The 23,328-nt window shown below is 44.6% G+C and overlaps 1 protein-coding gene across 17 annotated transcripts in view; it reads right to left on the bottom strand.

Moving 5' to 3' along the window:
* Tenm4 (teneurin transmembrane protein 4) overlaps nt 1–23,328 on the bottom strand; it is a 702,050-nt gene that overhangs the window by 54,759 nt on the left and 623,963 nt on the right. For 14 of the 17 annotated variants that reach the window (XM_031387401.1, XM_031387403.1, XM_031387408.1 and 11 more), the window contains 6 exons: nt 20,040–20,159; nt 14,334–14,595; nt 11,591–11,858; nt 9,434–9,577; nt 4,681–4,930; nt 2,700–2,720 (listed from right to left, as the gene is read on the bottom strand). In XM_031387401.1, the coding sequence (XP_031243261.1) occupies nt 2,700–2,720; nt 4,681–4,930; nt 9,434–9,577; nt 11,591–11,858; nt 14,334–14,595; nt 20,040–20,159 (1,065 nt within the window). The remainder of the gene's footprint in view (nt 1–2,699; nt 2,721–4,680; nt 4,931–9,433; nt 9,578–11,590; nt 11,859–14,333; nt 14,596–20,039; nt 20,160–23,328) is intronic. The other 3 variants (XM_031387411.1, XM_031387394.1, XM_031387396.1) reach the window with 1 other exon arrangement.

The raw sequence follows: 23,328 nt of genomic DNA, 5'->3' as shown, positions 1-23,328 counted from the left end.
TTTTTGAGACATGGTCATATATATTCCAGGGAACCTTGAACCTACTACGTAGCTAAGGATGATCTTGAACTTGTGATCCTTGTTCCTCTATCTCCTAAGTACTGGGATTCGAGGACTAGAGTATCCTACCCATCTCTGTGGTGCTAGGAATTGAACCCAGTTTTTCAAGAATACTAAATAAGCACTCTATTATCTAAGTTATGTCTCATCCCCCAAATCTGGTGACCCTGAGGAATTTCTAGAATGTTCACGTTGGTGAATAATAGCTGTGTATTCTTGACATAATTGCGCCTTGCTAGTCTACTTTCCATGACGGTTAGGGGCTCTTCTGAGTTAGCACAGTATGTGTAGCTTGGTTTGAGGAAGGGTTAGTCTATGGGTAAGAACAGGGTTCTAACAGCCCTTCCTGTCCCCGGGGAAGAACTCCTAGAAGACAAGTATCCTTGCTTCCTGAACAGGTCTACAGCAGCAGATACCGAAGGGACCCTGACTACTGGGATGCCCAGGAGAGCAGGTGGCATGAGAATGAAAAAGTCAAAGATGATAAGTCTCTCCTCGGGGTGGCACACATAGGCCAGGGTTCCCATGGAACCAAATGCTGTTACTGGAAGAAACTGAAGCAGCTGACAGATGAAGAAGCTACACTTCTAGAACTTCTTTAATCTAACCCTTTAGTATTCACTAAAGGGGACAGGCACTGAGGCTCAGAGAAAGGAAGGAATTTGCCAGTATCAGTACCAGTCAAAGATTACAGTGGAAACTCAGGTTTCCTACCCCCTTATTAGGAAAGGCGGGCAATGGGCGGGTCTCCCTTTCCACTCTGCATCACTTTATAGATTGATTTTTTTCTAACTTAAGAAAGCAATGGGTTGAAAGAAGCCAGGGGCTTGGTTTTGACTCCATACTATGGCTGTTTCTAAAGATCACTGAAGGTCAGAAGCTCACACAACCACACAAACCTACACATATTCACACACACACACACACACACACACACACATACACACACACAGAGAGAGAGAGAGAGAGAGAGAGAGAGAGAGAGAGAGAGAGAGGAGAATTGTGACTTTTTCAATTGGCAGAGAATGGAAACCAAAGCTGGCTGGTCAGCTAATGCTACATGGTGCAAGATTTCTCAGCTGTGTCTGCCAGTACTACAGCTATGTCCAGGTGGGATGTCACCATGGACTGAATGACTCAGTGTTAGATGCCAGGTTTTAATTTAAGGCATACATGAAGCATAACTGCAATATAGAAATGGAGAGGACAGGTCAATGAACACTTCAGTATTGTCCATATGAAGCTCATGCAACATGGGCTTCAGATGACATTTCTATCCTGGGAAGCGCATACTTCCCATACTTTGGTGACAGTGAGAACTAGGACATCAGTTATGTCTTCATGATTACTTTGGCCGCCCCGAAGCTTAGAGTTTAAGGTTTGATCACTGGTGTTCTTCCTTGTTTTCACTTTTGGTCTCAATCTCTGTTGAATTTACCTTCTTATATGTATCCTTGGCTATAAGAGGACTCAGTTCCCCTTGGGGGGAAAGATGGCGGCATCTTATCATCATGCTTATCATAATTATAATAAATTGTAATATGCTAATTATAAAACCCATGTAATGGAGATTGTGACAGTTATTACAACCACTGGTAACATGTCTCTCCATAGCAATTTTGGGAACCTCTCTCTGTGCCTGAAAAGGCTGAATAGTTTGCAGAGATCTCCTTGTTCCTTATAGTAATTTTTAATAACTTCAAGATAAAAATGAAAGTCCAGAGATGAAGCAATTATTTCAGGGCTATACCTCTGAGAAGCATCAGTCCCCTCATCTGTAAACTGGAAATAGCCACTGATGTCTATCTCACAGGGTGGGTCGGACATAAGATGGTATTCACGTGAACTGTCTAACTCTGTGCTATGCAGCACGTACTCCACACATAGGAACTATTACTTAAAATAACATGAGCGCGCACACACACACACACCTACTTACATACGGGAGTGAACTTAGAAATGACTGCTGGTTCAGGCTTTGTCTGCCTCTCCACTATTCCAAAGAGTCTTCTTTCATAGGCCCATCCCATGCACCATTTTGGTCTGAGTCTTGCACAGGCAGCTGAAAGTCACCCCTGTGGCTGTGCAAACCATAGTTCTGTCCGCTCATGCTCAGTTCTTAAATCTATATGCTGACACGGTTCTGTGTGAGAACTGTTCTCTGCAGGAAGTCACTGCGATGTTCTGCCTGGAAGAGCCTCTGCAGGGATCCCTGACGTTCCAAGTGCTCTGACTTCGAGATCTGGACCCTACCTGTTTTCATACTTTTCACCTGTGTAAGAAAGTCTCGGCACTTCCCACCATGGCTTGAAACTCACTCAACAGTCTAGATGATGTGCTAGTCTAAGAATTAAGCAGGTGGTGCCACTCATGTACTTTGCCAGATTACTCTAGCCTGTCACATCTATAGATTACAGGACAAGTGTCTCACTTTACCACAGGTACAAGGAATTCGGATGTTTGCCACCTACCCCACCACTAGGAGTTGGGTGTTCTAATTGCATCAATTATCTCCTATCAGCTTCTAACCACACAGGGTTCCTTCGTCATTGAGCCATCTGAAATTGACAGGTGTGGCTTACCATACAGCATGCAACAAGGCAGGGGAGAGGCAGGAAATTCTCCACTGGTTGGCTTACCTATGTCTGAAATCTTTATTTCTGACAGAAGACAGGAGAGCAGGGAATAGAAGAAAGAACGAGGTGTTAGCAGCAGGGTTAGAAGCATTATTAGCAGCTGAAAACTTGACAGCAATGGTACTGTACAACACTGTAATAAATACAGACTTAGCAGCCATGACACTGATACATTTTATATTGGATACTCCTTGTCAGTGAGTTCACTTACAAGCAGCTACAGATCACAGAGGAGGCCCAGCTCCACCTGCACCGTGCTGCTGGCTCCAGAAGAGGACAGGCCTGATACGGTGTGCTGCTTCAGCAGGGGCTCAGAAGAGATAGGGGCAGGTTGATTTTCTTCTTGCACAGACATGCACCCAGAGAGATATACAGGCTGGCTGTTTCAGGGTCTCTGCATGTGGGGAACCTACCAAAAGCCTACTCAAAATATGGCATGGGACTGGAGAATGAGTGTAATTAGGGAGGGCATGACACAGAGACAAAGCCCAGCAGGAAAAGACTGGAGGAAGATATGTCAAGATGATAAGACACCGAGTTCTTCCCTAATTTTGTTTATTCCTTCCATCATCATCTCCTTTTGCCTGCTCCTTAACAGTAGTGAGAAGAAGAGAGAGAAACTAGGATATCTTATTTGGAGGATGTGAAAGTGGGAGGCCCAGAATTTAAAGTTTGCTCAAAGTCATACAGCTTCTCTGTGACATTGAGCTGACCCTTGCTCCTTTGCTCCTTTGACTCATTATGTTCATCTGCCTGAAGCAAGTATAGTCAAGAGGATCTTCTTCCCTGACTAGTGCCTGTGCACTAACCTCATCACAGAGAAAAAGGGCAAGGCTATTCTCCTGGAGTCAGGTATCTCACCCTGCCCAACATGCCATTTTCTAGGGTGCCCACAGCATTGGTACCTCCTCAAGTTTCTCTAGCTGACCCGTGTTGGGATGGACACTCATGGTTCTTAGCACTGTGGTGTCTGATAGCCAGTCAGCGTGGTTTGGCCTCCTTTTGCACGTGAGCTGCATAACGATGCTTATCCAGCAGAGAATAACATCACAATGTAGAATGGCTCTCACGCCAGGAGGCAGGACTATGTAATGGTCTTCTAGGTTTGGGCTCACCATTCTAGATGCTGGATTTTGAACATCATGTACTTTAAATTCTCTGAGCTTGCTTTCCCCATTTGCCAAAGGTTGATAATAGATAATACCTTATAGAACCATCACACTGGTTAACAGTAGGAGCCCTACTGCCCTGCCATTCATTTTGGAGGATGCCCTTCCATCCCAAATCATGTCTTCTCATCTGGTTCCAAACCAGGATATGGGTGGATATTTTTTTTTTTTTGCTTCAATATAGCTATAAAGAACTTTCCAAATATCTTCTGAAATTGAGAGTAGGGCTTCCCCTGTCTCTGAAGCGCAGTTTCCTTTTAACCATAGAGTCTACCTCATCACAGAGCTTTGGTTCTAAAGAGATCTGGCTCAGGGGCATAAGGAAAATGCAAACTCAAGAGCTGTTCCCCAGCTGAGGGTTATTGTGCTCCATCACTCATGGTCAGGAGTGACAGCCTCTCCCTGTGGCTCTGCTCCACCCAGAGAGCCTGGGCTTCTCTTCATCTCAATGGTGGCCAGACAGGTAACTGCCTCTGAGGAACACTAAGGAACAGGGCCAAACTGGGTGACATTTACTTGTGAATCCTTTGTTCTTACAAAAAGACTGTTGTAACTGATTCTACTGGTTAAACATAGGGAAAAAAAAGGTTGGTTGGCTCCAAGGGGACTCATTTTCAGCTGTCAGCACTCCCCCAACTCTGTTTTCCTCACAGAGCACAGGGGGCAGCACCTGATAGAACTGGGAAGTGAAAAGTTCAGTGTCTGGCAGCTCTGTCCTGACCTACTTCCCTGGTCTCCCGTGGGTAGGGCTGTTGGGCCTCATAATGGCATGGGGACATCACAGGGAACCACAGGGAAGATATCCGCTTACATACCTCATCTCCAGGATGTTGGTGACATTTCCAGAGGGGAAGATCCTACGGATGTAATTGAAGTCTCCCACGTAAAGACTCCCATCAGAGCCACAGGTGAGGGCAACAGGGGCCAGGAGCTTGTTGCCATCAGCAAGACCATTGCAGCTGGGGCAGGAGATGCTCCTCCTGCGCCCATTGCCCATGATGCTGCCGATGACTGGTGGCTGCTGGGACACAAACTGGTTCTCTCCATTCCCTTTGTGCAGGATGCCTGGGATAAGGAGAGATGCACATAAGTGAGGGAACAGAGGCTGGGTCCTTCTTCCTTTGGTTGGCCAATGTTATCTTGATTTTGCAAAGTATATGTGGTTGTGTCCAGACACTATGGTCCTACCATAGTAAAACCCAGGGTTCCCTGAGAGGCTCCACTATTTACTGACTAAATTCTTACTCTAGGCCTATGAGGTAGCACTGTTACCACTGTTGTGACAGATGGAATAGACCAGTAGTTTAGCCAAGGCCCCACAGACAGGAAGTGGGCAGGTCCAAAATACATCCATCCTCCACCACCCCTATGTGCATGTGTGGTGTCTGCATGCACGCATGTGTACTTATGGGTACATGTGCATATGTGTTCAGATATGTATGTAGGTGCACATGGAGGCCACAGGACAACTTCTGGTGCTATCTTCCTAATTTTTTGATGCAGGGCTTCTCATATCCTGGAACTTGCCAAGTAAGCTAGGCAAGCTTGTCAATGAGCCCCAGGGATCTCTCTGTCTTCTCCTTTTCAGGGCTTGTGTTGAAAGCTTATTCCATCATGCATAACATTTTTAAAGATATGTTTTATGTATAATAGTGTTTTGCCTACATGTATGTATGTGTATCACATGTGTGCCTGCTGCTACTGGAGGCCAGAAGAGGGCAGGGGATTGGATTTCTTGGAACTGGAGTTATAGATGGGAGCCATCTATAACTGTGTGGGTACTGGGAATTGAACCCAGGTCCTCTACAAGAACATAGGCTCTTATTGGCTGGGCCATCATTCCAGTGCCCACCTTTTTCTGGCATTTTCTACTTAGGCTCTGGGGATAGAACTCAGGTTCTGGTTCTTTCCAGACCAAAACTTTATTGACTGAGCTTTCTCTTCAGCCCCAGGGTGCAGCTATTGACCATTCAGGCCAATGCATCTCCCCTGGACTCAGTCTGAGTCAGTGTACAACACAGATTCTTAGATGTACATGCTTACTTTTCCTTCTTTCCACCAATACAATTTCAAGTGTAGAGTTCATTCCTTTTTCATTTCTATATCCCAAGTGCCTAGCGTAGCATCTGACACAGAGGAGATACCAATAAATGCTTATTGAAATAAAGGAGGGAAGCTCACAGTCTCTGCTCACCAGCCTGGACCCAGGTTTTACCTGGTTTTACAGTTGACAAGCTGATCCTGTACCTTGCAGAGATTTCAAGTGTCTTTACTACTCACACTGCTCTGGGGCCTGAGTTTCCCATGAACCAAATGAAGGGACTCATTTGAATGACCTCAGTGACTTGTCTTCTTTCTCAGACACATCTACATGGTTTCTTCATTCCTGACTATCCTTTTTCATTTGTGCCTCGCCACAGCCTTTGTTTCTCTTGCCATACCTGTTTCTGTGGTACCTGAGTGAGACTGGGATCCTATAGGTCACAAGAATCTCCTTTCAATGTGCCACCCTCTCTGTCTTTGCCCAAACCATGTCCTTTACTGAATGGGTTTAATTTAAATTTTACTTAGTCTAATCAGTTATTTTTTTTTTAAGTCCAAGTTTGTGCCTTTTAGGTTTTTCTGTAATCTTTTCTGGATATTTAAAACTGGCTTATTATTTCTTCTATTAATTTTAGAGTACTTTTACATTTGGATGTTGAAAACTATTTAAATTTATTTTGCACAGAGTGTGGAGTGGAGGTATAACATAGTTTTTCTAAATACACGGAAGCATTTTCTCTAGTTTTAGTTTCTAGCATACACTTGATAACATGTGATACTCTCTCTACAGAGCATGAAGTTTCTATATATGCACAGTTTCTATATATGCAAGGAAAGCCTTTCCAATTATCCACCAATGGCCCACCCACTCTTTCCTCTTCTGTAGCTAACTTAATTCCTGACACCTAGCTGGGCACATGTCTGCCTGGAGCAATCATGACCCTGGAGCAGCCTCATCTGAGTTTTGGCCAGTGGCTCCTAAGTGTCGATGCTGTTATCATCTGCAAGGCAGCATTCCCACACTGGAAGGGCCTGGCTCATGGTCCTTTTCCTTCTCCTTGATGATGTTCCTACATCAGCGAGGATATGCAGGCTGGAGTTGAAGAAGTCACCTTGGACTGTGACCTTGGAGTAAGGGTTACCATGAACAAAGAGAACAGAGGAGCCTTACATTCTGAGACTGTAGCCCAAAATAATCTGCCTCCAGGGATTTGCAAGTGAGTAAGAAACAAAATCTAGCTTGATTATAGTTCTATTACTTTGGAATTTTGGATATTGAGAGCCAAACCTGGCATCTTGTTTTTCCTGTTTTCATATACACAGTGTACTTTAATCCCATTCACTTTGTCCATTGCCTTCTCCTTCTCCTCTAGCCTTGATCTCCACTTTGTTCCTAAACAGATACCTTTCTGCTTCTACATCATTTGAGGGAAAAAACAGATTCTTCACATCAAGAAAACAAGGTATTTGAATCGAGCTTATTTTACTTAATATTACTTTCTTCAGTCCTGTCCATTTCCCTGCAAATAATGTAATTCTGTTCTTTGTTATGGCTAAATAAGACTCCATTATATAAGATACATTTTCTTTATCTATTCATCTCTTGATGGACTGCTAAGCTGGTTTCATAATGTGGCTATTGTGAAAAGTGTAGCAGTAAACATGATGGTTAGGCATCTCTATGGTAGGGTGAATTACATTCTTTGGGGCATCTTCTCATGTTGTTGTTTGAGGACCTTCCATACTGTTTTGCATTGTAGGAGTATTGAGTCTCATTCCTGCCAATGGTGCATAAGGGTTTCCTTTCCTGTATTGTCTCTATTATTGTTTTCTTTTCTCTGTTTTATTTATTTTTTAAAGGTTTATTTTTATATTAACTCTGAAGAAAATAAACTCTAAGTTGAATATATTGTCCTCATACTCCCGTCCCTGGATTGATCTTGGTGATGTTGGCCATTCTGACTGGGGTAAGATAGGCTTTCCAATGTTCAGATTTTCATATCCTGATGACAAAGGATATTAAGCAAATTTTTCTCATGTTTGCTGACATTTGCTTCTCCTTCAAGACCATTCTGTTCACCTCTGACCCACGTTACTGGTCATGGGTGACTTCTGAACTTCCTGATCTGCCCATGACTCTATTTACTTGCTTTTCTATCAGTACTACACAGCTCTGGATTTTCATTTTCTAACTTTATTATGTGCTGAGTCCTTGTCTTTTGTTCCTGTTTTAGAGACTCATAGGAATGTACAAATCTTTTTTGTTTGTTTGTTTGTTTTTTGTTTTTATGTTTTTCGAGACAGAGTTTCTCTGTATAGCCCTGGCTGTTCTGGAACTCACTCTGTAGACCAGGCTGGCCTTGAACTCAGACATCTGCCTGCCTTGGCCAGCCAAGTGCTGGGATTAAAGGTGTGCATCACCCTTTATGCCCAGCGTAAGTCTTTTATTATACATTTTTTTATATGTTTTTTCACCTTTTCTATTTTAAACATGCTATAGGATTGACAAGCATCCTTCCAATTTTAGACTAGTCAGGAGATAAGCAACACTGTTACCATTCCTAAAAAGCATCATTGTTACTACCCCTAATAAGCAACATTGATACTATCCTTAATAACAACATTGTTACTATCCCTGCCTAGGGAATGAAAGGTAGAAAATAACTTTGTCACTATGACTCCTGTCCCAAGGCACAAGAGGGTCAGACTGAGTTTCTTGTTTTGTTTTGTTTTTTTTGTTTTTTTCGAGACAGGGTTTCTCTGTATAGCCCTGGCTGTCCTGGAACTCACTCTGTAGACCAGGCTGGCCTTGAACTCAGAAATCCACCTGCCTCTGCCTCCCAAGTGCTGGGATTAAAGGCGTGCGCCACCACTGCCCGGCAAGACTGAGTTTCTTAATGTACATATATGAGTGACACCCACTGTGGATGAAGCCTGACGTCATAATTTTCTTACTCCAGGTTACAGCTTCATTCGTCTGAATTTTGAGAGTTTTTTCTTCCACCTCACTCAGCCCAAACTACAGAGAATGGACCTTCTCTCCAAGATCTCTTCTTCAGAGCTGCACTCCCTTCACTCATAGCTGTTCTCTTAGGGTATCTCCTACTTGATACTAAAGCTAATTCTAGACCTTTTGGGATGCTGCTCAGGGATCCTCTCTCCATTGTTGCTTTGATGACAAAGAATGAAGTACTTTTCCTATGTCTCTCCGATGTCCTATGCTTTCATCTGTCATTTGCTGACAACCTTCTAAATGATGGATTACCTTGGAGCCCATGTTTTCACTGTATGCTTCCCCCATTCCCCTTTCTTTCTTCCTTCTCTCTCTTCTCTCCTTTCTTTCTTTCTTTCTTTCTTTCTTTCTTTCTTTCTTTCTTTCTTTCTTCCTTCCTTCATTTTTCTTCCTTTCTTCTTTTCTTTCTCTCTTTCTTTCTTTCTCTCATTCTTGCTTTTTTGTAAGGATAAAAGGATAGCAAAGAAGATGCCACCTTAGACTATTTCGAGGAATCCCATGATTCCACTCACCACTCTGGATGTTCAGGGCATGGTGCTTATCCAGACTCCAGCCCCCCAACTTGGAGGCATCAATTTCATAGCCCTGCAGCACCGCTGTCCTTTTCTCCCACAGGATCAGATCTGGGCAGGATTCGTATTCATAACCCACTGAAACTACAGGAACATAAGAACAAAGAGCACAGGTGAGTAAAGTCTCCTCTCTGACCCTCAGCCCCAAAGGCAAGGCCTCTGACTATCTATTATAGGAAAGATAAAAAGGATCATGCTTCTACTTGGAAACTAGAACCATGTGAAATACCAAATACCAACATAGTGATACTAGGCCCTAAAAACTTTCATTTTTGTTAAGGAACAACTGCACATTATTAGGAAAAGTTAACCAGTTAAAAAAGACCCAAGTGAGTTGATTCTGGGGAATAATCTTTTAAAGTGCTCTGTATACATTGTGGTACTGTCCACATGTATGTGAATGCATATGTATGTGTGTGTGTGTGTGTGTACATGTGTGTGGAGAGCAGTTGGTTTTTATATGCATTTTTTATATGCATTTTGAGGATCCAAACTCTATAGTATCCTATGAACTTTTCACTGTAGCCTTAGTTGTGACCATAGACAATTGAGAGTGATACAATGTTCAATCAGGTAAGAATCTAATTATGTCCAATCCAGAAATATTACCCATCCCCTGGACATCATGGTCATGAAGACCAGGTGATGTCACAGGAGATGCTTAAAGAAAAACACTCAGTTGAGAAGTTGATTGTTTTCAGTCATCTATGATTTAACAAAATTATGAGTTCCCTAAGCTTGGTCTCTGTGGAAGCTCAGGTCGGGGAGAGCATCAGCTGAAACAGACAAGGTATTTCTTCTGAGTAACTCCTCAGAAAGGACACTGTTTTCTAGATGGTGACATCTGACCATGTGGTTGAGACAAGATCTAATAACCAGCCAGCCTCTGAATATTGTCCACAGATCCCTTAAAAGATGGCTAACCACCTACAGCAGCAGAGGAGTGGGCTAGACCACGTGCCCGTTTCAGTGGCAGTTATGAACCTTACCTCTGGCTCTGATGATCTCAGCAGAATGAGCCCTAGCACTGGAATCTCACAGCAAGGACCTTCTGAAACTGCATAGTGGGCACTAAATGTGCTCATCTCACTGAAGGAGGCCTTAGGGCTTTGGCTATATTTTTGTAGGTGACGGATGATAGAAGTTTGTGAATGGTGAGATATGGCATTTCTGTTCCCAGAGAGCTTTTGTGTCACAGGGTAGGGATGCAAATCCTAATGAAGATCTAGATGAATCTAGTTTTCTTCCATCTATCTGTGGATCCTTAGGATGTCACTGTAGTTGGTGACTTAGCATCCTCCAAAGGATGTGGCTGTGGGATTCATTGTTGTGCTAATGTGTCTGACACATTAAGTCCAGTCTATAGTATTTCATGGAATAGGGGCTCAAGAGATCTTCTCAGTTCCTTCCTGCCTCCCACAACTCCTTTCCTCTTCTCTCCCTTCTCTCTTCCATTTCTAAGTGCAACTTGGCTTCTCTGTTCCTTTCTGTCTGCTGGGGGAAGACAACTGAATGGGACTAGGGTTTGGGATGAAGGAATTTGACAGGCTATTACTCCTCAGTCATCTTTCTAGGGGTTAGGACTACTGACTGCCTCTCTCTGAAGCTTCTGGGACTCTGCTTTAATTTAGAAGTTGGAGGGACAGTTATCTTGCACAAGTTCTGATTTCAGCTCTTATAACTGAAAAACACAGAGTTAGCTTGATCTTGGTCCCTCTGTTTTAATTTTAGATTTTGGCAGGTTGGATGTGGGGTGGCCAGATAACATGTGCAAAGTCTGCTTTCCTGGCACTCAGTGTATCTTAGCCCGTCACACAGCACCATGGTACTGTTTGAGGACTGTTCTGGGTCTGTAACCACTTTTCATGCCTGGGCTTTGGTCACTCAGGTCTTTCAATGCATCCTCTACATTATGGATGGCTGAGGTCTTAAGCCCAAGCAAGTTTTGACCTGAAAAGGAAGGAAGGAAGGAAGGAAGGAAGGAAGGAAGGAAGGAAGGAAAGAAGGAAGGAAGGAAGACACATCCATGAGGGAAGCTGCTTCCTTAGTTCTGCTAATGTGTGGAACCTGTGTCGCAAGTGCTCAGGGGAGACTCACCAAAGGCTTCGGAGAGCCCAAACACTTTCTGGTTGTAGACGTCTGTTTTGTCCCAGATGAAGTAATAGGATAGGTCAGGAGCTGCAGCAAACCACTTCCTGAAGAGCCGACCCTCGACTGCCACCATGAGGTGGACCTTCATGAGGTTGAAGGGGATGGTGGGGTGTGTGAGACTGATCCTCAGGACAGACTTATAGCCAGGGGTGCGGCTGCTCAGATAGCTCAACCTCATCTTGCAGCCAGCAATGACGATTTCCTCTTGCAGAGCCTACAGCACAGACAAAGTCATAGCAGAGATATCACTGTGGGACCTGGGGGAAGTGACATCCAAGACCTGTGGCCTTTGGGTGTTCAGGAGGCACAGGAGGAAGCAGAGGGGAAGGTGGTGAGAAGAAGGAAGAATAGCAGGAAGATGGTAGAGAAAGGAGAGGGAAGAGAACGGGAAAGGCAGGAGGAGGACTAGGCCTGGTCTCCAGGGCTAGTTCCTACATGGTGTGCCGGCACTAACAAACTTACCTCTGGGAGCCTCGGCCCCCTCCCCAGTGCAACAAGAATGAAGATATTTTATCATGGGCCTGAGAGGACACCTAAGGATACTCAGCAACATACAGCTCTGACTCATTAGCTGACTCATTAGTCAGTCAGGAAAACTCAAGAAATCTGGGAATCTGCACTTCCTCATTGGATCAATACCAGTAAGGCCACATATGTAAAGTGCCTAGCCACCATTAGGCAGGACAGCAGTATGGCTGGAACCTATAGAGCTTAAAGCAGGGCTGCCATGGAGAAAGACTAACGTAGACAGCAACCGGAGCCTGATAGATGATGGTTTCTATCTAGGGCTTTCTTAAAGTGAGATGTAGTTTAAATGTGTCCTTTTTCAGGATAGTCAACATAGACCGCATTAGGCTGAACAAACACATCATCAGGCAGTGCTCGAGAACCTGACAAGGTTCTGTTCCAATGTCCCAGTTTGTCCCAGAGAGGAAGTTTCAGTGCACAGTGGCTCCCAACTCCAGTGCCTTCCAGACGAGCAGAGAAGACTAAAGATGGGAACAGTCGGTGCATTCCAGATGATCACCATAAGGCAAACACAGGGGACTGTCAGCAGCTCGATGCTCTGGCTCTTTCTCAAGAAGGGATCATTAAGTCAATTGAGCCTAACATGTCCATTCAAGTGATGTGGCTATTTTTACCCCGTGTTTACAGGGGGACTGAGCCCTTTTTGTTCTGTTTATTCTATAGAAGGGTGTAGACATTTTGTCTGTGATGCCTTTTCAAATACAGGAAATGCTATAGATTGGGCTTAATCCAGGGCCGTCTTCCCAGGCCACAGTTTATAATTCCAGGCAAAGTAGGCTATACACCCGGGTGAGCCACAAGCAGCGCTTGAGTGCTGGCCTGATGCTCTCATAAATATTTCCCTTTGTTAATGCACCCATCAAAATTTCCACATCCCAGCACTTGCAAACATCAACCAACAATGGGACTGGGGAAACAAAGAGTTCGTTTTTAATGTGTTTTGTGAGACTAACAGTAAGCAAGGTTTGTGCCCCAGCTGAACCTGTGGGTACCCAGCTCAGAGAGCAATGTAAAGGGAGTCTGACCTTGAACCTCATTTGTTCCACAGTCCCTGCTCCTGGGAAAAGATGTCTAGCTGGAGCTGAGCCAGGGTTGACTAACAAATTACTTCTCTCCAGCAAGTTCTGTCTCTGCTGACAAGCATTTCATACAAAAGGTCAGCCTGGCCATTGAGACAGGAGACAGGCGCTGAATCTCTGAGAAGGAGTGAGCTTTCTGTACAGCGAGAATTCAGAAATGGTTGTGTTTCTTTATTGGGGACTGACACAGGAAACTGCTCAACAGGGGACGCTCAGAGAGATGTGTTTGCTTATCTAGGCATGAAACACACACAGGTTAATGTATAAATGCTCTGGTCCACCCACAAGGCAACCCATTCACGTGCACATTGCTAAGGTCTCATTAGGCAGGCAGGTGACCTGGGCTTCTGTGCTGCTATGCCCCTCTTCCTCTGGCCTTCTTTTCTGCCTACAGACATCAGACTGGGGATGATGGAGGAGATTCAACTCAGAATGGCTTTGCTAGGCGAAGAATCTATCTTAATTTTCATCAGATTAAAATACATTTTTTTCTTGATTACTTCCCTTTAATGATAATGAAGTAAACCATTTGCCTGTGTAGATTTGATCCAAAGCAATCCTTAATTGGCACAAAGGCAGCATGTGTTAAATAATCTTAGCAATAATAATAGCTAAAATTTATCGAGCACTTAGTAGGTATCAGACATTGCGCTAAGTACCTCATGTTACATTTTTCTTATTTACTCTTTATTAAAATGCTTAATACTTGGGATCTCATGGCTTATTCCTATTCATAGAAACTATTATTATAAATTCTTAGAGCAGAAATACCAAGAGAGGTGAGATTCTGAAAGCTAAAGAACAAAGTAGAATAAACAGGAAGACCGGGTAGGAAGAGCCAAGGAGTTTATTGTAAGCCCCTGTGTGCTAGGCAGACTGGAAGCATGCGCCAGTCTTTAGCATATAAGATAGTCTTTATATCCTGATGCCATGTCCACTATGGGATTTGGCAAAGTGGGCTTTTGGGGTCTCACCCAGACCTGTACAGGCACATTCTGAACTTTTTCCATTGTCTATGAGATTATTTTCTGCCCCCAAATAAAATAAAAGAATAGCCTAATGTCACCAAGAAGCCTGGGTACCTGGATTTCTGGGACAATGGGGCCTTTCTCAGCGCAGGAGCTGGCGAAGGATGTCAGTGGGGATGGAGAGACCACAGGGTTGGGGCGGGCAAAGTTGCTCAGGTCACAGCTGGGGATCTCATTCTCCTCATGTCTCATGACGATGGTTTCCATGACAAAGAAGCGGTCCCAGGGGAGCCAGAGGGTATGCTCCTGTGTGATGAAGGGTGCCCGTTCAAATCTCAAGATGATGGAGATGCCGCCATTTGTGACCAGGTCAAAGCTGTGGGTGGCAGACAGTAAGAGCAGAAATAAGATGAGGAGAACAATGAGATCCTGAAAGTCCCAGGAAGGGACTGAGTACTTGGTGAGCACTACTCTGACACCCAGAGACCGGATTGTAGCCATAAACAGTGACAATGACCCCAGAAACCATTAGTTGTTGCTGTAAGATGACTGGCTAGGGAGAGTTTACAGATGCCAAATTAACCACTGCAGCAGGAACTGTTTTGCAGTACCCAGGGCAGCTGGTGAACCTCTGCTGTGGAGCGCCTGGTGCTGTTACTGTGTCAGCCAGAGCCCACAAAGAGCCAGCAGAATGAGATGGATAAGTGTTCCCTGGGCATCATGAACCCTGCACTGAATCCTTATTGCCATGTACTGTAGTGTGGCCATCAGTATATCAGCCAGCCTCTCTAAGCTTCAGTTTTCCTTGTGTGAGACCTAGAGGTTCCTCCCTCCCCCCTTCTCTTCTGTGTGTGTGTGTGTGTGTGTGTAGGGGGACCACAGCTTGATATAGGTATAGGTGTCTTCTTCAGGTGCTTCTGTATGTTATATTGCTGTTATTTGAGACAGCTTTTTCCTCCATCCCCACTCTGTTTATTTTTATTTTTTATTTTTTAGATAGGGTCTGTCTATGGTTCTGGCTGTTCTGGAGCTCACTATGTAGACTAGACCAGCCTTAAACTCAGAGATTTTCCTGCTTCTGCCTCCCAAGTGTTGGGATTAAAGTCATGCACTACCAGGTCCGGGCATTGAGACAAGCCTCTTATTGAATGAGGAGCTTGTAGTTTTATCTGGACTAGTTGCCCAGTAAGCCCCTGGGATCCATATGTCTCTCCCTCCCAGCTTTTATGTGGGTGGTAGAGATCCAAATTCAGGTTTTCATGCTCACACAGAAGTACTTTCTTCACTGGGCCATCTGCCCATCTCTCAAAAGGGTTGTTCTTAAGTCCTAGGCAGCTAAGCCGTTTGAGACTGTGTAATTAGAACCACAGTATCTTGTAAGTGCAAGGGGAGATGGAAACCCAAGTGCCCAGCTGAAATGACATTATTGAGACAACATGTTCAGAGACAGTAGCCCAGCTTTGGTTCATGGCTCTTTAAGGATGTTCTGAGCAGTAATGCATGCTCCTGATTCTTGTTCTGGCTCTGTGTTCCCCAGGCCCTTCGTTGCCTCACACAGCTCAAACGTAGGCCTCTTGTTTCAGGTTTATGTGAGAGCATGTAGGCAAAAATCCTCCTTGCTTTACCCCCAAGTCCCTTACTCCCAGATAGGACTCCTCCAGAAACATATTAGCAGTTGTTGGGATCTGGTACCTCAGTCCCTACTACATGCAGATAAACCTTATCTGGCACTTGCCTTTATAAACCATGATGTGTACCTTTCAGTTTTGAAAGTCAAGGAATGTGAGTTCCCTTTTCATACCTTAATGTTTCTGCCAGTTGTCAGCCCTCCAGGGAGGCTAGCCTCCTCCGTTCTATAGCCACTTGATCAGAGGATGGGAGAGCTCAGGTTATGGATACAGGGGCTGGAAATCAAGGTGTGGCACATATCCTGCAAGATAGGTCTGCTTAGCTAAGACTAGTGTTTTGCTGTCACTTCAAGCTCTGTGTTTGGTGTGTGAGAGTCTAGCCTAGACTTTGCTTTTTTTCTAAAAAGAACAGTTGAAGCCATGTAATAGCTGAGCCCCAAGAAATGAACTTAGTGGTTATGTTCCTATGTCTCTCCCAATGTGAAGGGCTAGTCCCTTCTACCGAACCACCAGCAAGGGGCTGTTCATTTTGTACTTGCACAGATCCAGTCACCAAGAGCTTTGCTGTAGCCACAGGAGGACAGGTCCATCTTTGAGTAATTCTGACTATTAGGACTTTAGTTTTTGGAACACATTTGGGCCTCCCTCCTTCTAGTTCTTGTGTATTGAGCTTGTTTTATCTGCTATGGTGACCTGAGACCAGTAGCTCTGTCTGCCAGCTCTCTTCCATTGCAATGTCTCCTTGGACAAAGTCCTCTTAGGTAGTACATTTAGCTTTATGGGTTTATTTTTTGAGACAGAGCCTCTCTGTATAGACAAGGCCACTCTTCAACTCATAATTCTTCTGCTCCAGCCTAAAAAGCTGTGAGATTTCAGGCATGTGCTATCATGCCCAGCTAGGGCATGCATTCAGAGCCTGCCATGACAAAGCCTTGCTCAAGCAGAATTCTCATTTCCTCCTAGGGGTCTGTTGTACCACGGAGGTTCCTGACAACCCATGCTACAATGCACTGTAATTGTTCCAGGGCCTAGGATACCCATTTCTCTGTCTTTCTAGGGACATTTAGCTCACAGAATGAATATATGAGACACTACTCTTTCTTCTAAACTGACCGCTAAATGGGCAAGTCCCTTCTTACCTTGGCTACTGATTCAGATCAACCCAGTGATTATCTCTGTCACTTGGTTTGTGAGACCCCGCAACACAGGATCTCATCTTTACCTTGACATGCACAACTTTGGTTAGCTTTGGTTTTCCAACTCACTCCTCCCTTCCTTAGAGGTTGTAAGGATCTTGTATTCATCCTGTCCCAGAGGCAATCTGTTCATGGTAGATGATCCTGATTATGGTTCCTCAAACCCCAAAGACAAACTCTTCTTTCTGCAGGAGTTTTCCACACACTTAACTGCTCATTGCCCTTTTTATGTTAATGTTTAGTAGTTAGATGGCACTATCCTTCAGGAAGGGATGGTGGGGAACACCAAGGGCAGGCATTTATTGTAGTCTGGGTTCAGGGTATGTTCTCTAGGAGAACACCCACAGTCTGGGTTAAACACTTTCAGGGTGGCATTCCTGCCACAGTACGAATGAGTGTCTGTACTCACTTGGTTTTTTAACTGCCAAACAAAAATTTGGCTAGACTTAAAAGCTCTGTTCAAGAGAGGCAGCCTGTAGAGAGGAATGACAAACAAGAAAAGACTTTTCTTCAAGACTGTGAGCAGGCTGGGGCAACTGGCCATGCCAGGGGCTGAGTGCAATGGGCCAGGCCTACTCATCTGGCTGGGAAACCTTGTTGTAGATGTGAACATGGACTTGACCCCAGAGGGAAGGCCTGGTTCTCAAATGGAGCCTATCTCTTGCTGGTCAAGCACCACTCTTACATTACAGGTGAGTTATGCCACCTTTCCAAACTTCAGTTTCTCCGTCTATAAAATTAGGCCGAGCATCATAATCGTTTAGTTTGAGTGATGGATGGGCAAGCCCAAGATGCCACACATTCCCTGGGCATCAGGCTCAGCACAACTCCATGCTTCCAGATAGTGAGCCTGAACTGCTTCCCTTGTCTGCAGGTCTCTTAGTTTTTCTTCATGACTTGCAGTTTCCATCTTTTTGAGTATCTTTTTGAGTATTACTGTTTTCTCTGTATGAGCTACTGTTAACATTTGACATCAAGTGGTGTGTGTGTGTGTGTGTGTGTGTGTGTGTGTGTGTGTGTGTGTGAAGTTGTGGGTAGAGAACTGGGGAGAGTGTCCTGGTGCTGCCTGGAAAACTCGGATTGTATAGGTGAGTCAGATGCAGCCTAGGCCTTCAGAACACACGCACTCATTCTCACCTGCTGACTATCTTTAGCCTTGTGGCTTCTCCTACATATCAGGCATAAACGAAACTGAGTCAGGGAAGGAGGAGTGGAGTGGGCCAGATGCTCCCTGTTCATGTACAACAGAGGGAGTTTCACACACTATGGGAACAAGTGATAAAGTTCCCATACATTATGTCTGTGTTGGAACGAACATTTTAGGTCTGTGGTGCATGGGCAAGGACTTAATTTGAAATGCAAGCCCTAAGCAGCACCCTTTCTATGTCACAGAGCGGGAAGCTGATGCAGGAAACCTCCCTCCTGGTGCTCAATGCCCTCAAGAAACAGTAGATATGGCCAGTATAGCACAAACAGGGAGATAGTAGCCCAAGGAGCCCAAAGAACACGCGATTCCTAAGTTCACAACATGTAGGATTCCTGTGGCATGTTTCATGGTCCTAGTCTAGCAGGCCCAGAGAGGCCTACTGACTGACAGTTTGCTCTTTCATGTGGAAAGTTTTGTGGCAAAAAGAACAATCTCCAAAGCTCCTGTTTGGATGACTGTTCCCCTGTGGGCGGTCATGTACTAAGAATACCCACGGCCTAGGATTCCCACAGCTGCCATTTCTGTACTATTCAAAACTCCAAGACAGACATAGTCAAGAAAGGAAGCTCCTTCATGCCCTGTGGGTGTTTGCTGAGGGGCTTCTGGGCAGAAACTGTGCAGGGCAGGGAGCTGTGGCCCGGCCTGGCCAGTTTATTCCCTGGGGGCTGGCACAGACTTCTCCTAGCTGTGCCCTTCCCACTGCCATGAAGGAGGGGAGGCTCCGTACACCAGGCTTGCCAGGCTGTCTAAGAGGCACACATGTCTCCAAACAGATGAGTCCTGCTTCATTATCACCTCGGCTGGGACATGCTCACATCTGATATTGGATTAAAGAGGTGCTAACATCAATCAGGCTGGAGCATAATTTCCAACACAGAGTGAGGAATCAACCTTATGGGCCCACGCTCAGCCAGATGGACTGACATCACCTGATTTCATTAAAAATAGAAGACTTCTCGCCACCGACAGCCTAAATATTCCACTTGCCTTCTTTTTGCTCTGAAATATTTGTGCTACTCTGTCCTCATTATTCAACAATTTGTAATAATTAGTATTTTTTTTACATCCACTATTTATTTACTTACTGTGTGTCACACTAGGAAGTGAATCCTTGGTGGCAGGAAATGATGATTTATTAGACACAAGCTATAAGCTAGGTGTTTTCTCATTCACCACACTGTCCCATCCATCCCTCTAATCCCCACACCAGTGTATGAGGTAGATGGTATTAGAATCATGCTTCAGATGAAGAAGCTGAGGGTCCAGGGAGGCAATATTTGTCCAAGCATACTCTAGTCACATGGTGGGGGTAGGTCCACGGACATTAAGAAAATCCTAGCTTTACTTCATACTGTTGATGGTTCTTGGGGAAATTAAAAGGCCAGAAATCTGCTATCACCTAAACGGCTTCTATGGGAGCAACTTCTAAGAAGTTGAAAGTAGAAACTGACTGGTTAGGATCCAGGAGCCATCTTATCCATTATAAAGTGGTCCCATGACAGTATTCCCACGAGTCACTCTGGGTAGCATAATATGGATAAGGAGCCCTCTGTTTACATGACAGCCTCATGAGAAGAAGGTGTTACATCTACAGCCAAAGGGACAGAGGCCAGAGGCAGGCGCAAGTCATGAGACAGTAGGCTGCAGAGCTAGGTGTTAGAATATATAGGCCGTCTGGGTCCAGGTCTGACTCTCTGTTCACATAATCGATCCAGAGCAGCTATGCTGTGAGACTATAGGCCCTAACTCTTAGGCCCTAACTCTCCCTGGCCCACAAAGAGTCTCCTACCTGCCATCTTGCCTGCTGATGGTGTATCCAAAGAGAGGGTTATTGATGAAACTGATGTTCACGCCAACCAATGGGGTCCCATCTGATGTCATCACTTGTCCACGGATGACACAAGCATGTCTGTGGGAAGAGAGAAGAGAAGAACATAAGATACCTTTCTTTCATGGTCTACAGGGAAGCCCCAGAAGTCCTAGCCAGAAGGCTGGTTGTTTAGACAGGACTAACACGACATGTTTAGACAGGAGCCCCACGTGTTCACTTCATACAGACAATAATCTCTTCTAAAAAAAAAAAAATCACCTCTCAAGGTATCAACGTGTCCTTGAGAGAATCACTCTGGGGAAATGTTTTTCAAGTATCTCACTCCAGTGTTTTTTTTCTAAAGCTTTCATCTACTGTGAGGGGAGAAAGCTGATCCCAGGGAGCAACACGGAGGGGATAGTTAAGCACAATGACCACAGAGTCGGGTGGCCTACGTTCAAATCCCAGCTCTGCTACTTCCTAGATCTCTGAACTTGTGCAGGTATATGACAGTTCTTTGAGCCTTATTTTTTTGTTTGTTTGTTTCTGTTTTCTTTTTTCATCTTAGTACAATGTAACAATGGTACAGTAAGCAACAATAGCCATCATTTTATTATTGGAAGTGAGAACATACAGGACAGAGGCTCTCCTTCCTTTTACCTGGCATTGGGAAGGGGATAGGTGACAGCACCTTCTTGGGGTGTCTGCTTGGGGACCTGTCCCCACTCCCAGCTTCCTCCCCCTTGTCTCTTGTATTCTAGACAACAAACCATGAGCTTTTCCTGCATTTTCCAGGAGAATGTTGCCTGGCTCCAGGAGTCTGTGATGTTCTCCTATCTGCCTAAAATGTCGTCTCTACACACACTCCAACAGTCTTGTCTCTCAACACCCACTTCGAAGGACTTGTGTAAAGCCTTTCTTGATGTTCCTGCTCAGAACTCACATCTTACTCTCTCAAAACCACACACCAAGGCCTTGGTATCTTGCCAAGCTGCCCATCCCTCTCCTCTTCACTCAGACATCAGGCAGTTTGAGAGCATGGCAAGGCTTTCTCCCTAGTGCAGTGCCTGGACCATGCCTGGCAAGTACTCGGCTTCACAGGGGAAAAAAACAGGACAATTAGCAATCATCTAGAGGGATGATTTTCCTATGTTTCAGAAGTAAAATAATTTGCTAGGTGACATTTCCTAAAGAGAGTTCCTCCCTACCTCTGGTGGCTCTGAAGGCAGTTCCATGGAGCCTCTGAAGGCCTTCCAGAAAGTTGCCAGGATCCTTTCTGTTTTTATAAGGAGACTGAAAGGTCTTAATATTTGCCCAAGGCTACGGAAGGTAGCTGCAGGAGGCTGGACTATGGACCTAACATTTCTAGGCCAGATTCTAGATCCATTGTTGTGTCTGCAGGAGCAATGGAAGGTTCAGGTGCTCACCTTCTCTTCATTTTCCTGGTTCAGGAACCCCCTTTTCTTCTGATATACGGAAGAGCTACTAATAAAGCCTGTGGTCACTAATGAAAAAAAAATCTCAAGCTCTATCCCATCTTTATTAGGCACCCAGATCCTTACTTCCCTCAAGTGATAAACTTTTCTCTGTTTGATGAGAAAAGCAATTAACACCAGGCTTGTAAGCAGCTGGTCTCACTCGTGTCAGCTTGTCCTTTCTGAAGACAACAACAACTACCCACAATGCACCACATGCCTTGCTCCCCCACCCCCACCCTGACCCCCTCTACCACACACCTCAGCTCACCTCACTCAGCAGAGTCTGCCTAGTGCTAATTCAGTCAGTGGTTTGCTTTTGAGGCCCTTGGTCTAAATGCAATTACATGGCAAACCAGTTAAGCAGGTGAGGCTCGGCAAAGACTTTCAGTCCTGTTCTGAAGGTCTCCCGATGGATTTATGTGAAATTATCTTTCCACTAATGGGAGGGATTTATTCATCAATTGTACTCAGCTGGTACTGAGAGAAGCTTTCTTTAATGGAGGACAATTGAATTTTGTATTGCTGGAACTTTGTCCTTCCAGTGAATTACTAACAGATCTCTGCCTCAGATCCTGGCTATGATCCAGCCTCCTGACATGTACAGTGCCTTTGGATTCTGCCTGGATAGTAACCAGCCCTCTGATGGTGGTTTCCTTCACGGGGCTGCCCTGGCTACCCCCACCCTGTGCACATGCAGACCAGCATCCTCTGATTTATCTCTCTTGTGGGGATTTTCTGGTTGTTGGGAAACATTAAATCAGCGCCATTTGGCTATCGTTTAGTCTCCATTCGGCAAACCAGAGCAGATGTAATTTTAGGGCAGGCTCCTGTGGATTGCTTTGGATTCTGCAGAAGATTAAGTTGACTCCCCCCAGCCCCTGCAGGCCACAGAGGTCTCATGGCAAGACAGGCATTTGGCTCAGAAACCAAGTCCTAGAGGAAAACACTTCCATTCTATTTCTGTTTAACCAGGGTTTTCAGTTGTCAAGAGAACCCTGTTTAATATTAGGGCTTCCCTGGAGCAAAGGAGATGGGGAAGTCACTTTGTGGAGGTCTCTTTATATGCTCCATGCAGTGTGCTTTTGTCAGGGGGGTTTGAAAAGATGTGTTTGCTAGGTAGGTTTCCCAATAATTGTTTTCTCTATGCAGTTACTCAATAGATACTACCGGGGGGGTGGTGGTGGTGGTAAATGTTTAAGGATAAATGAGAGATGGAGAATGAGAGAGTAGGAAAGAGAGAGGGTGAGGGAGAGAGGCAATTGCAATCTGTGGTATTTACCCCTTCCTATGGTGTAAATACTTCCATCATGGCTGAATTCAAGCTACCAACCCGATGAATACAGAGTTGGGAAGAAAAGCACAATATGATGCTATTATGTAATATTTCGATCTCAGGGATATATTCATCTCAGACAAGTTCAAAAGCAATGATAATTACAAAATATAATAAAATACTTAGGAAGTGATAAGTTTTGAGTTATTTATAACCTTTTAATGTTTCAATTTCATATAGCTTAGTTTCTTAAATTTAAATTGAAAATTTTATTTTATGAATATGAGTGTTTTGCCTGTATGTATGTCTGGGTACTACATGCAAGCCTGGTGCACATGGAGGCCAGAAAAGGGCATAAGATCCCTTGGAACTAGAGTTACAGACTGCTGTGATCCATCATGTAGGTACTGGGAATCAAACTTGGTCCTCTGGAAGAACAGCCTTTGCTGTTTAGCAACCAGCTTACCAAATTTCTAAACATTTAACAATCAGTTCTAATGAGCTCAAATGAGCTGGT

The sequence above is a fragment of the Mastomys coucha genome, unplaced genomic scaffold, assembly GCF_008632895.1.
Source record: "Mastomys coucha isolate ucsf_1 unplaced genomic scaffold, UCSF_Mcou_1 pScaffold21, whole genome shotgun sequence".
NCBI classification, from domain to species: Eukaryota; Metazoa; Chordata; class Mammalia; order Rodentia; family Muridae; genus Mastomys; species Mastomys coucha.
This window is presented reverse-complemented; position numbering and strand designations above follow the sequence as displayed.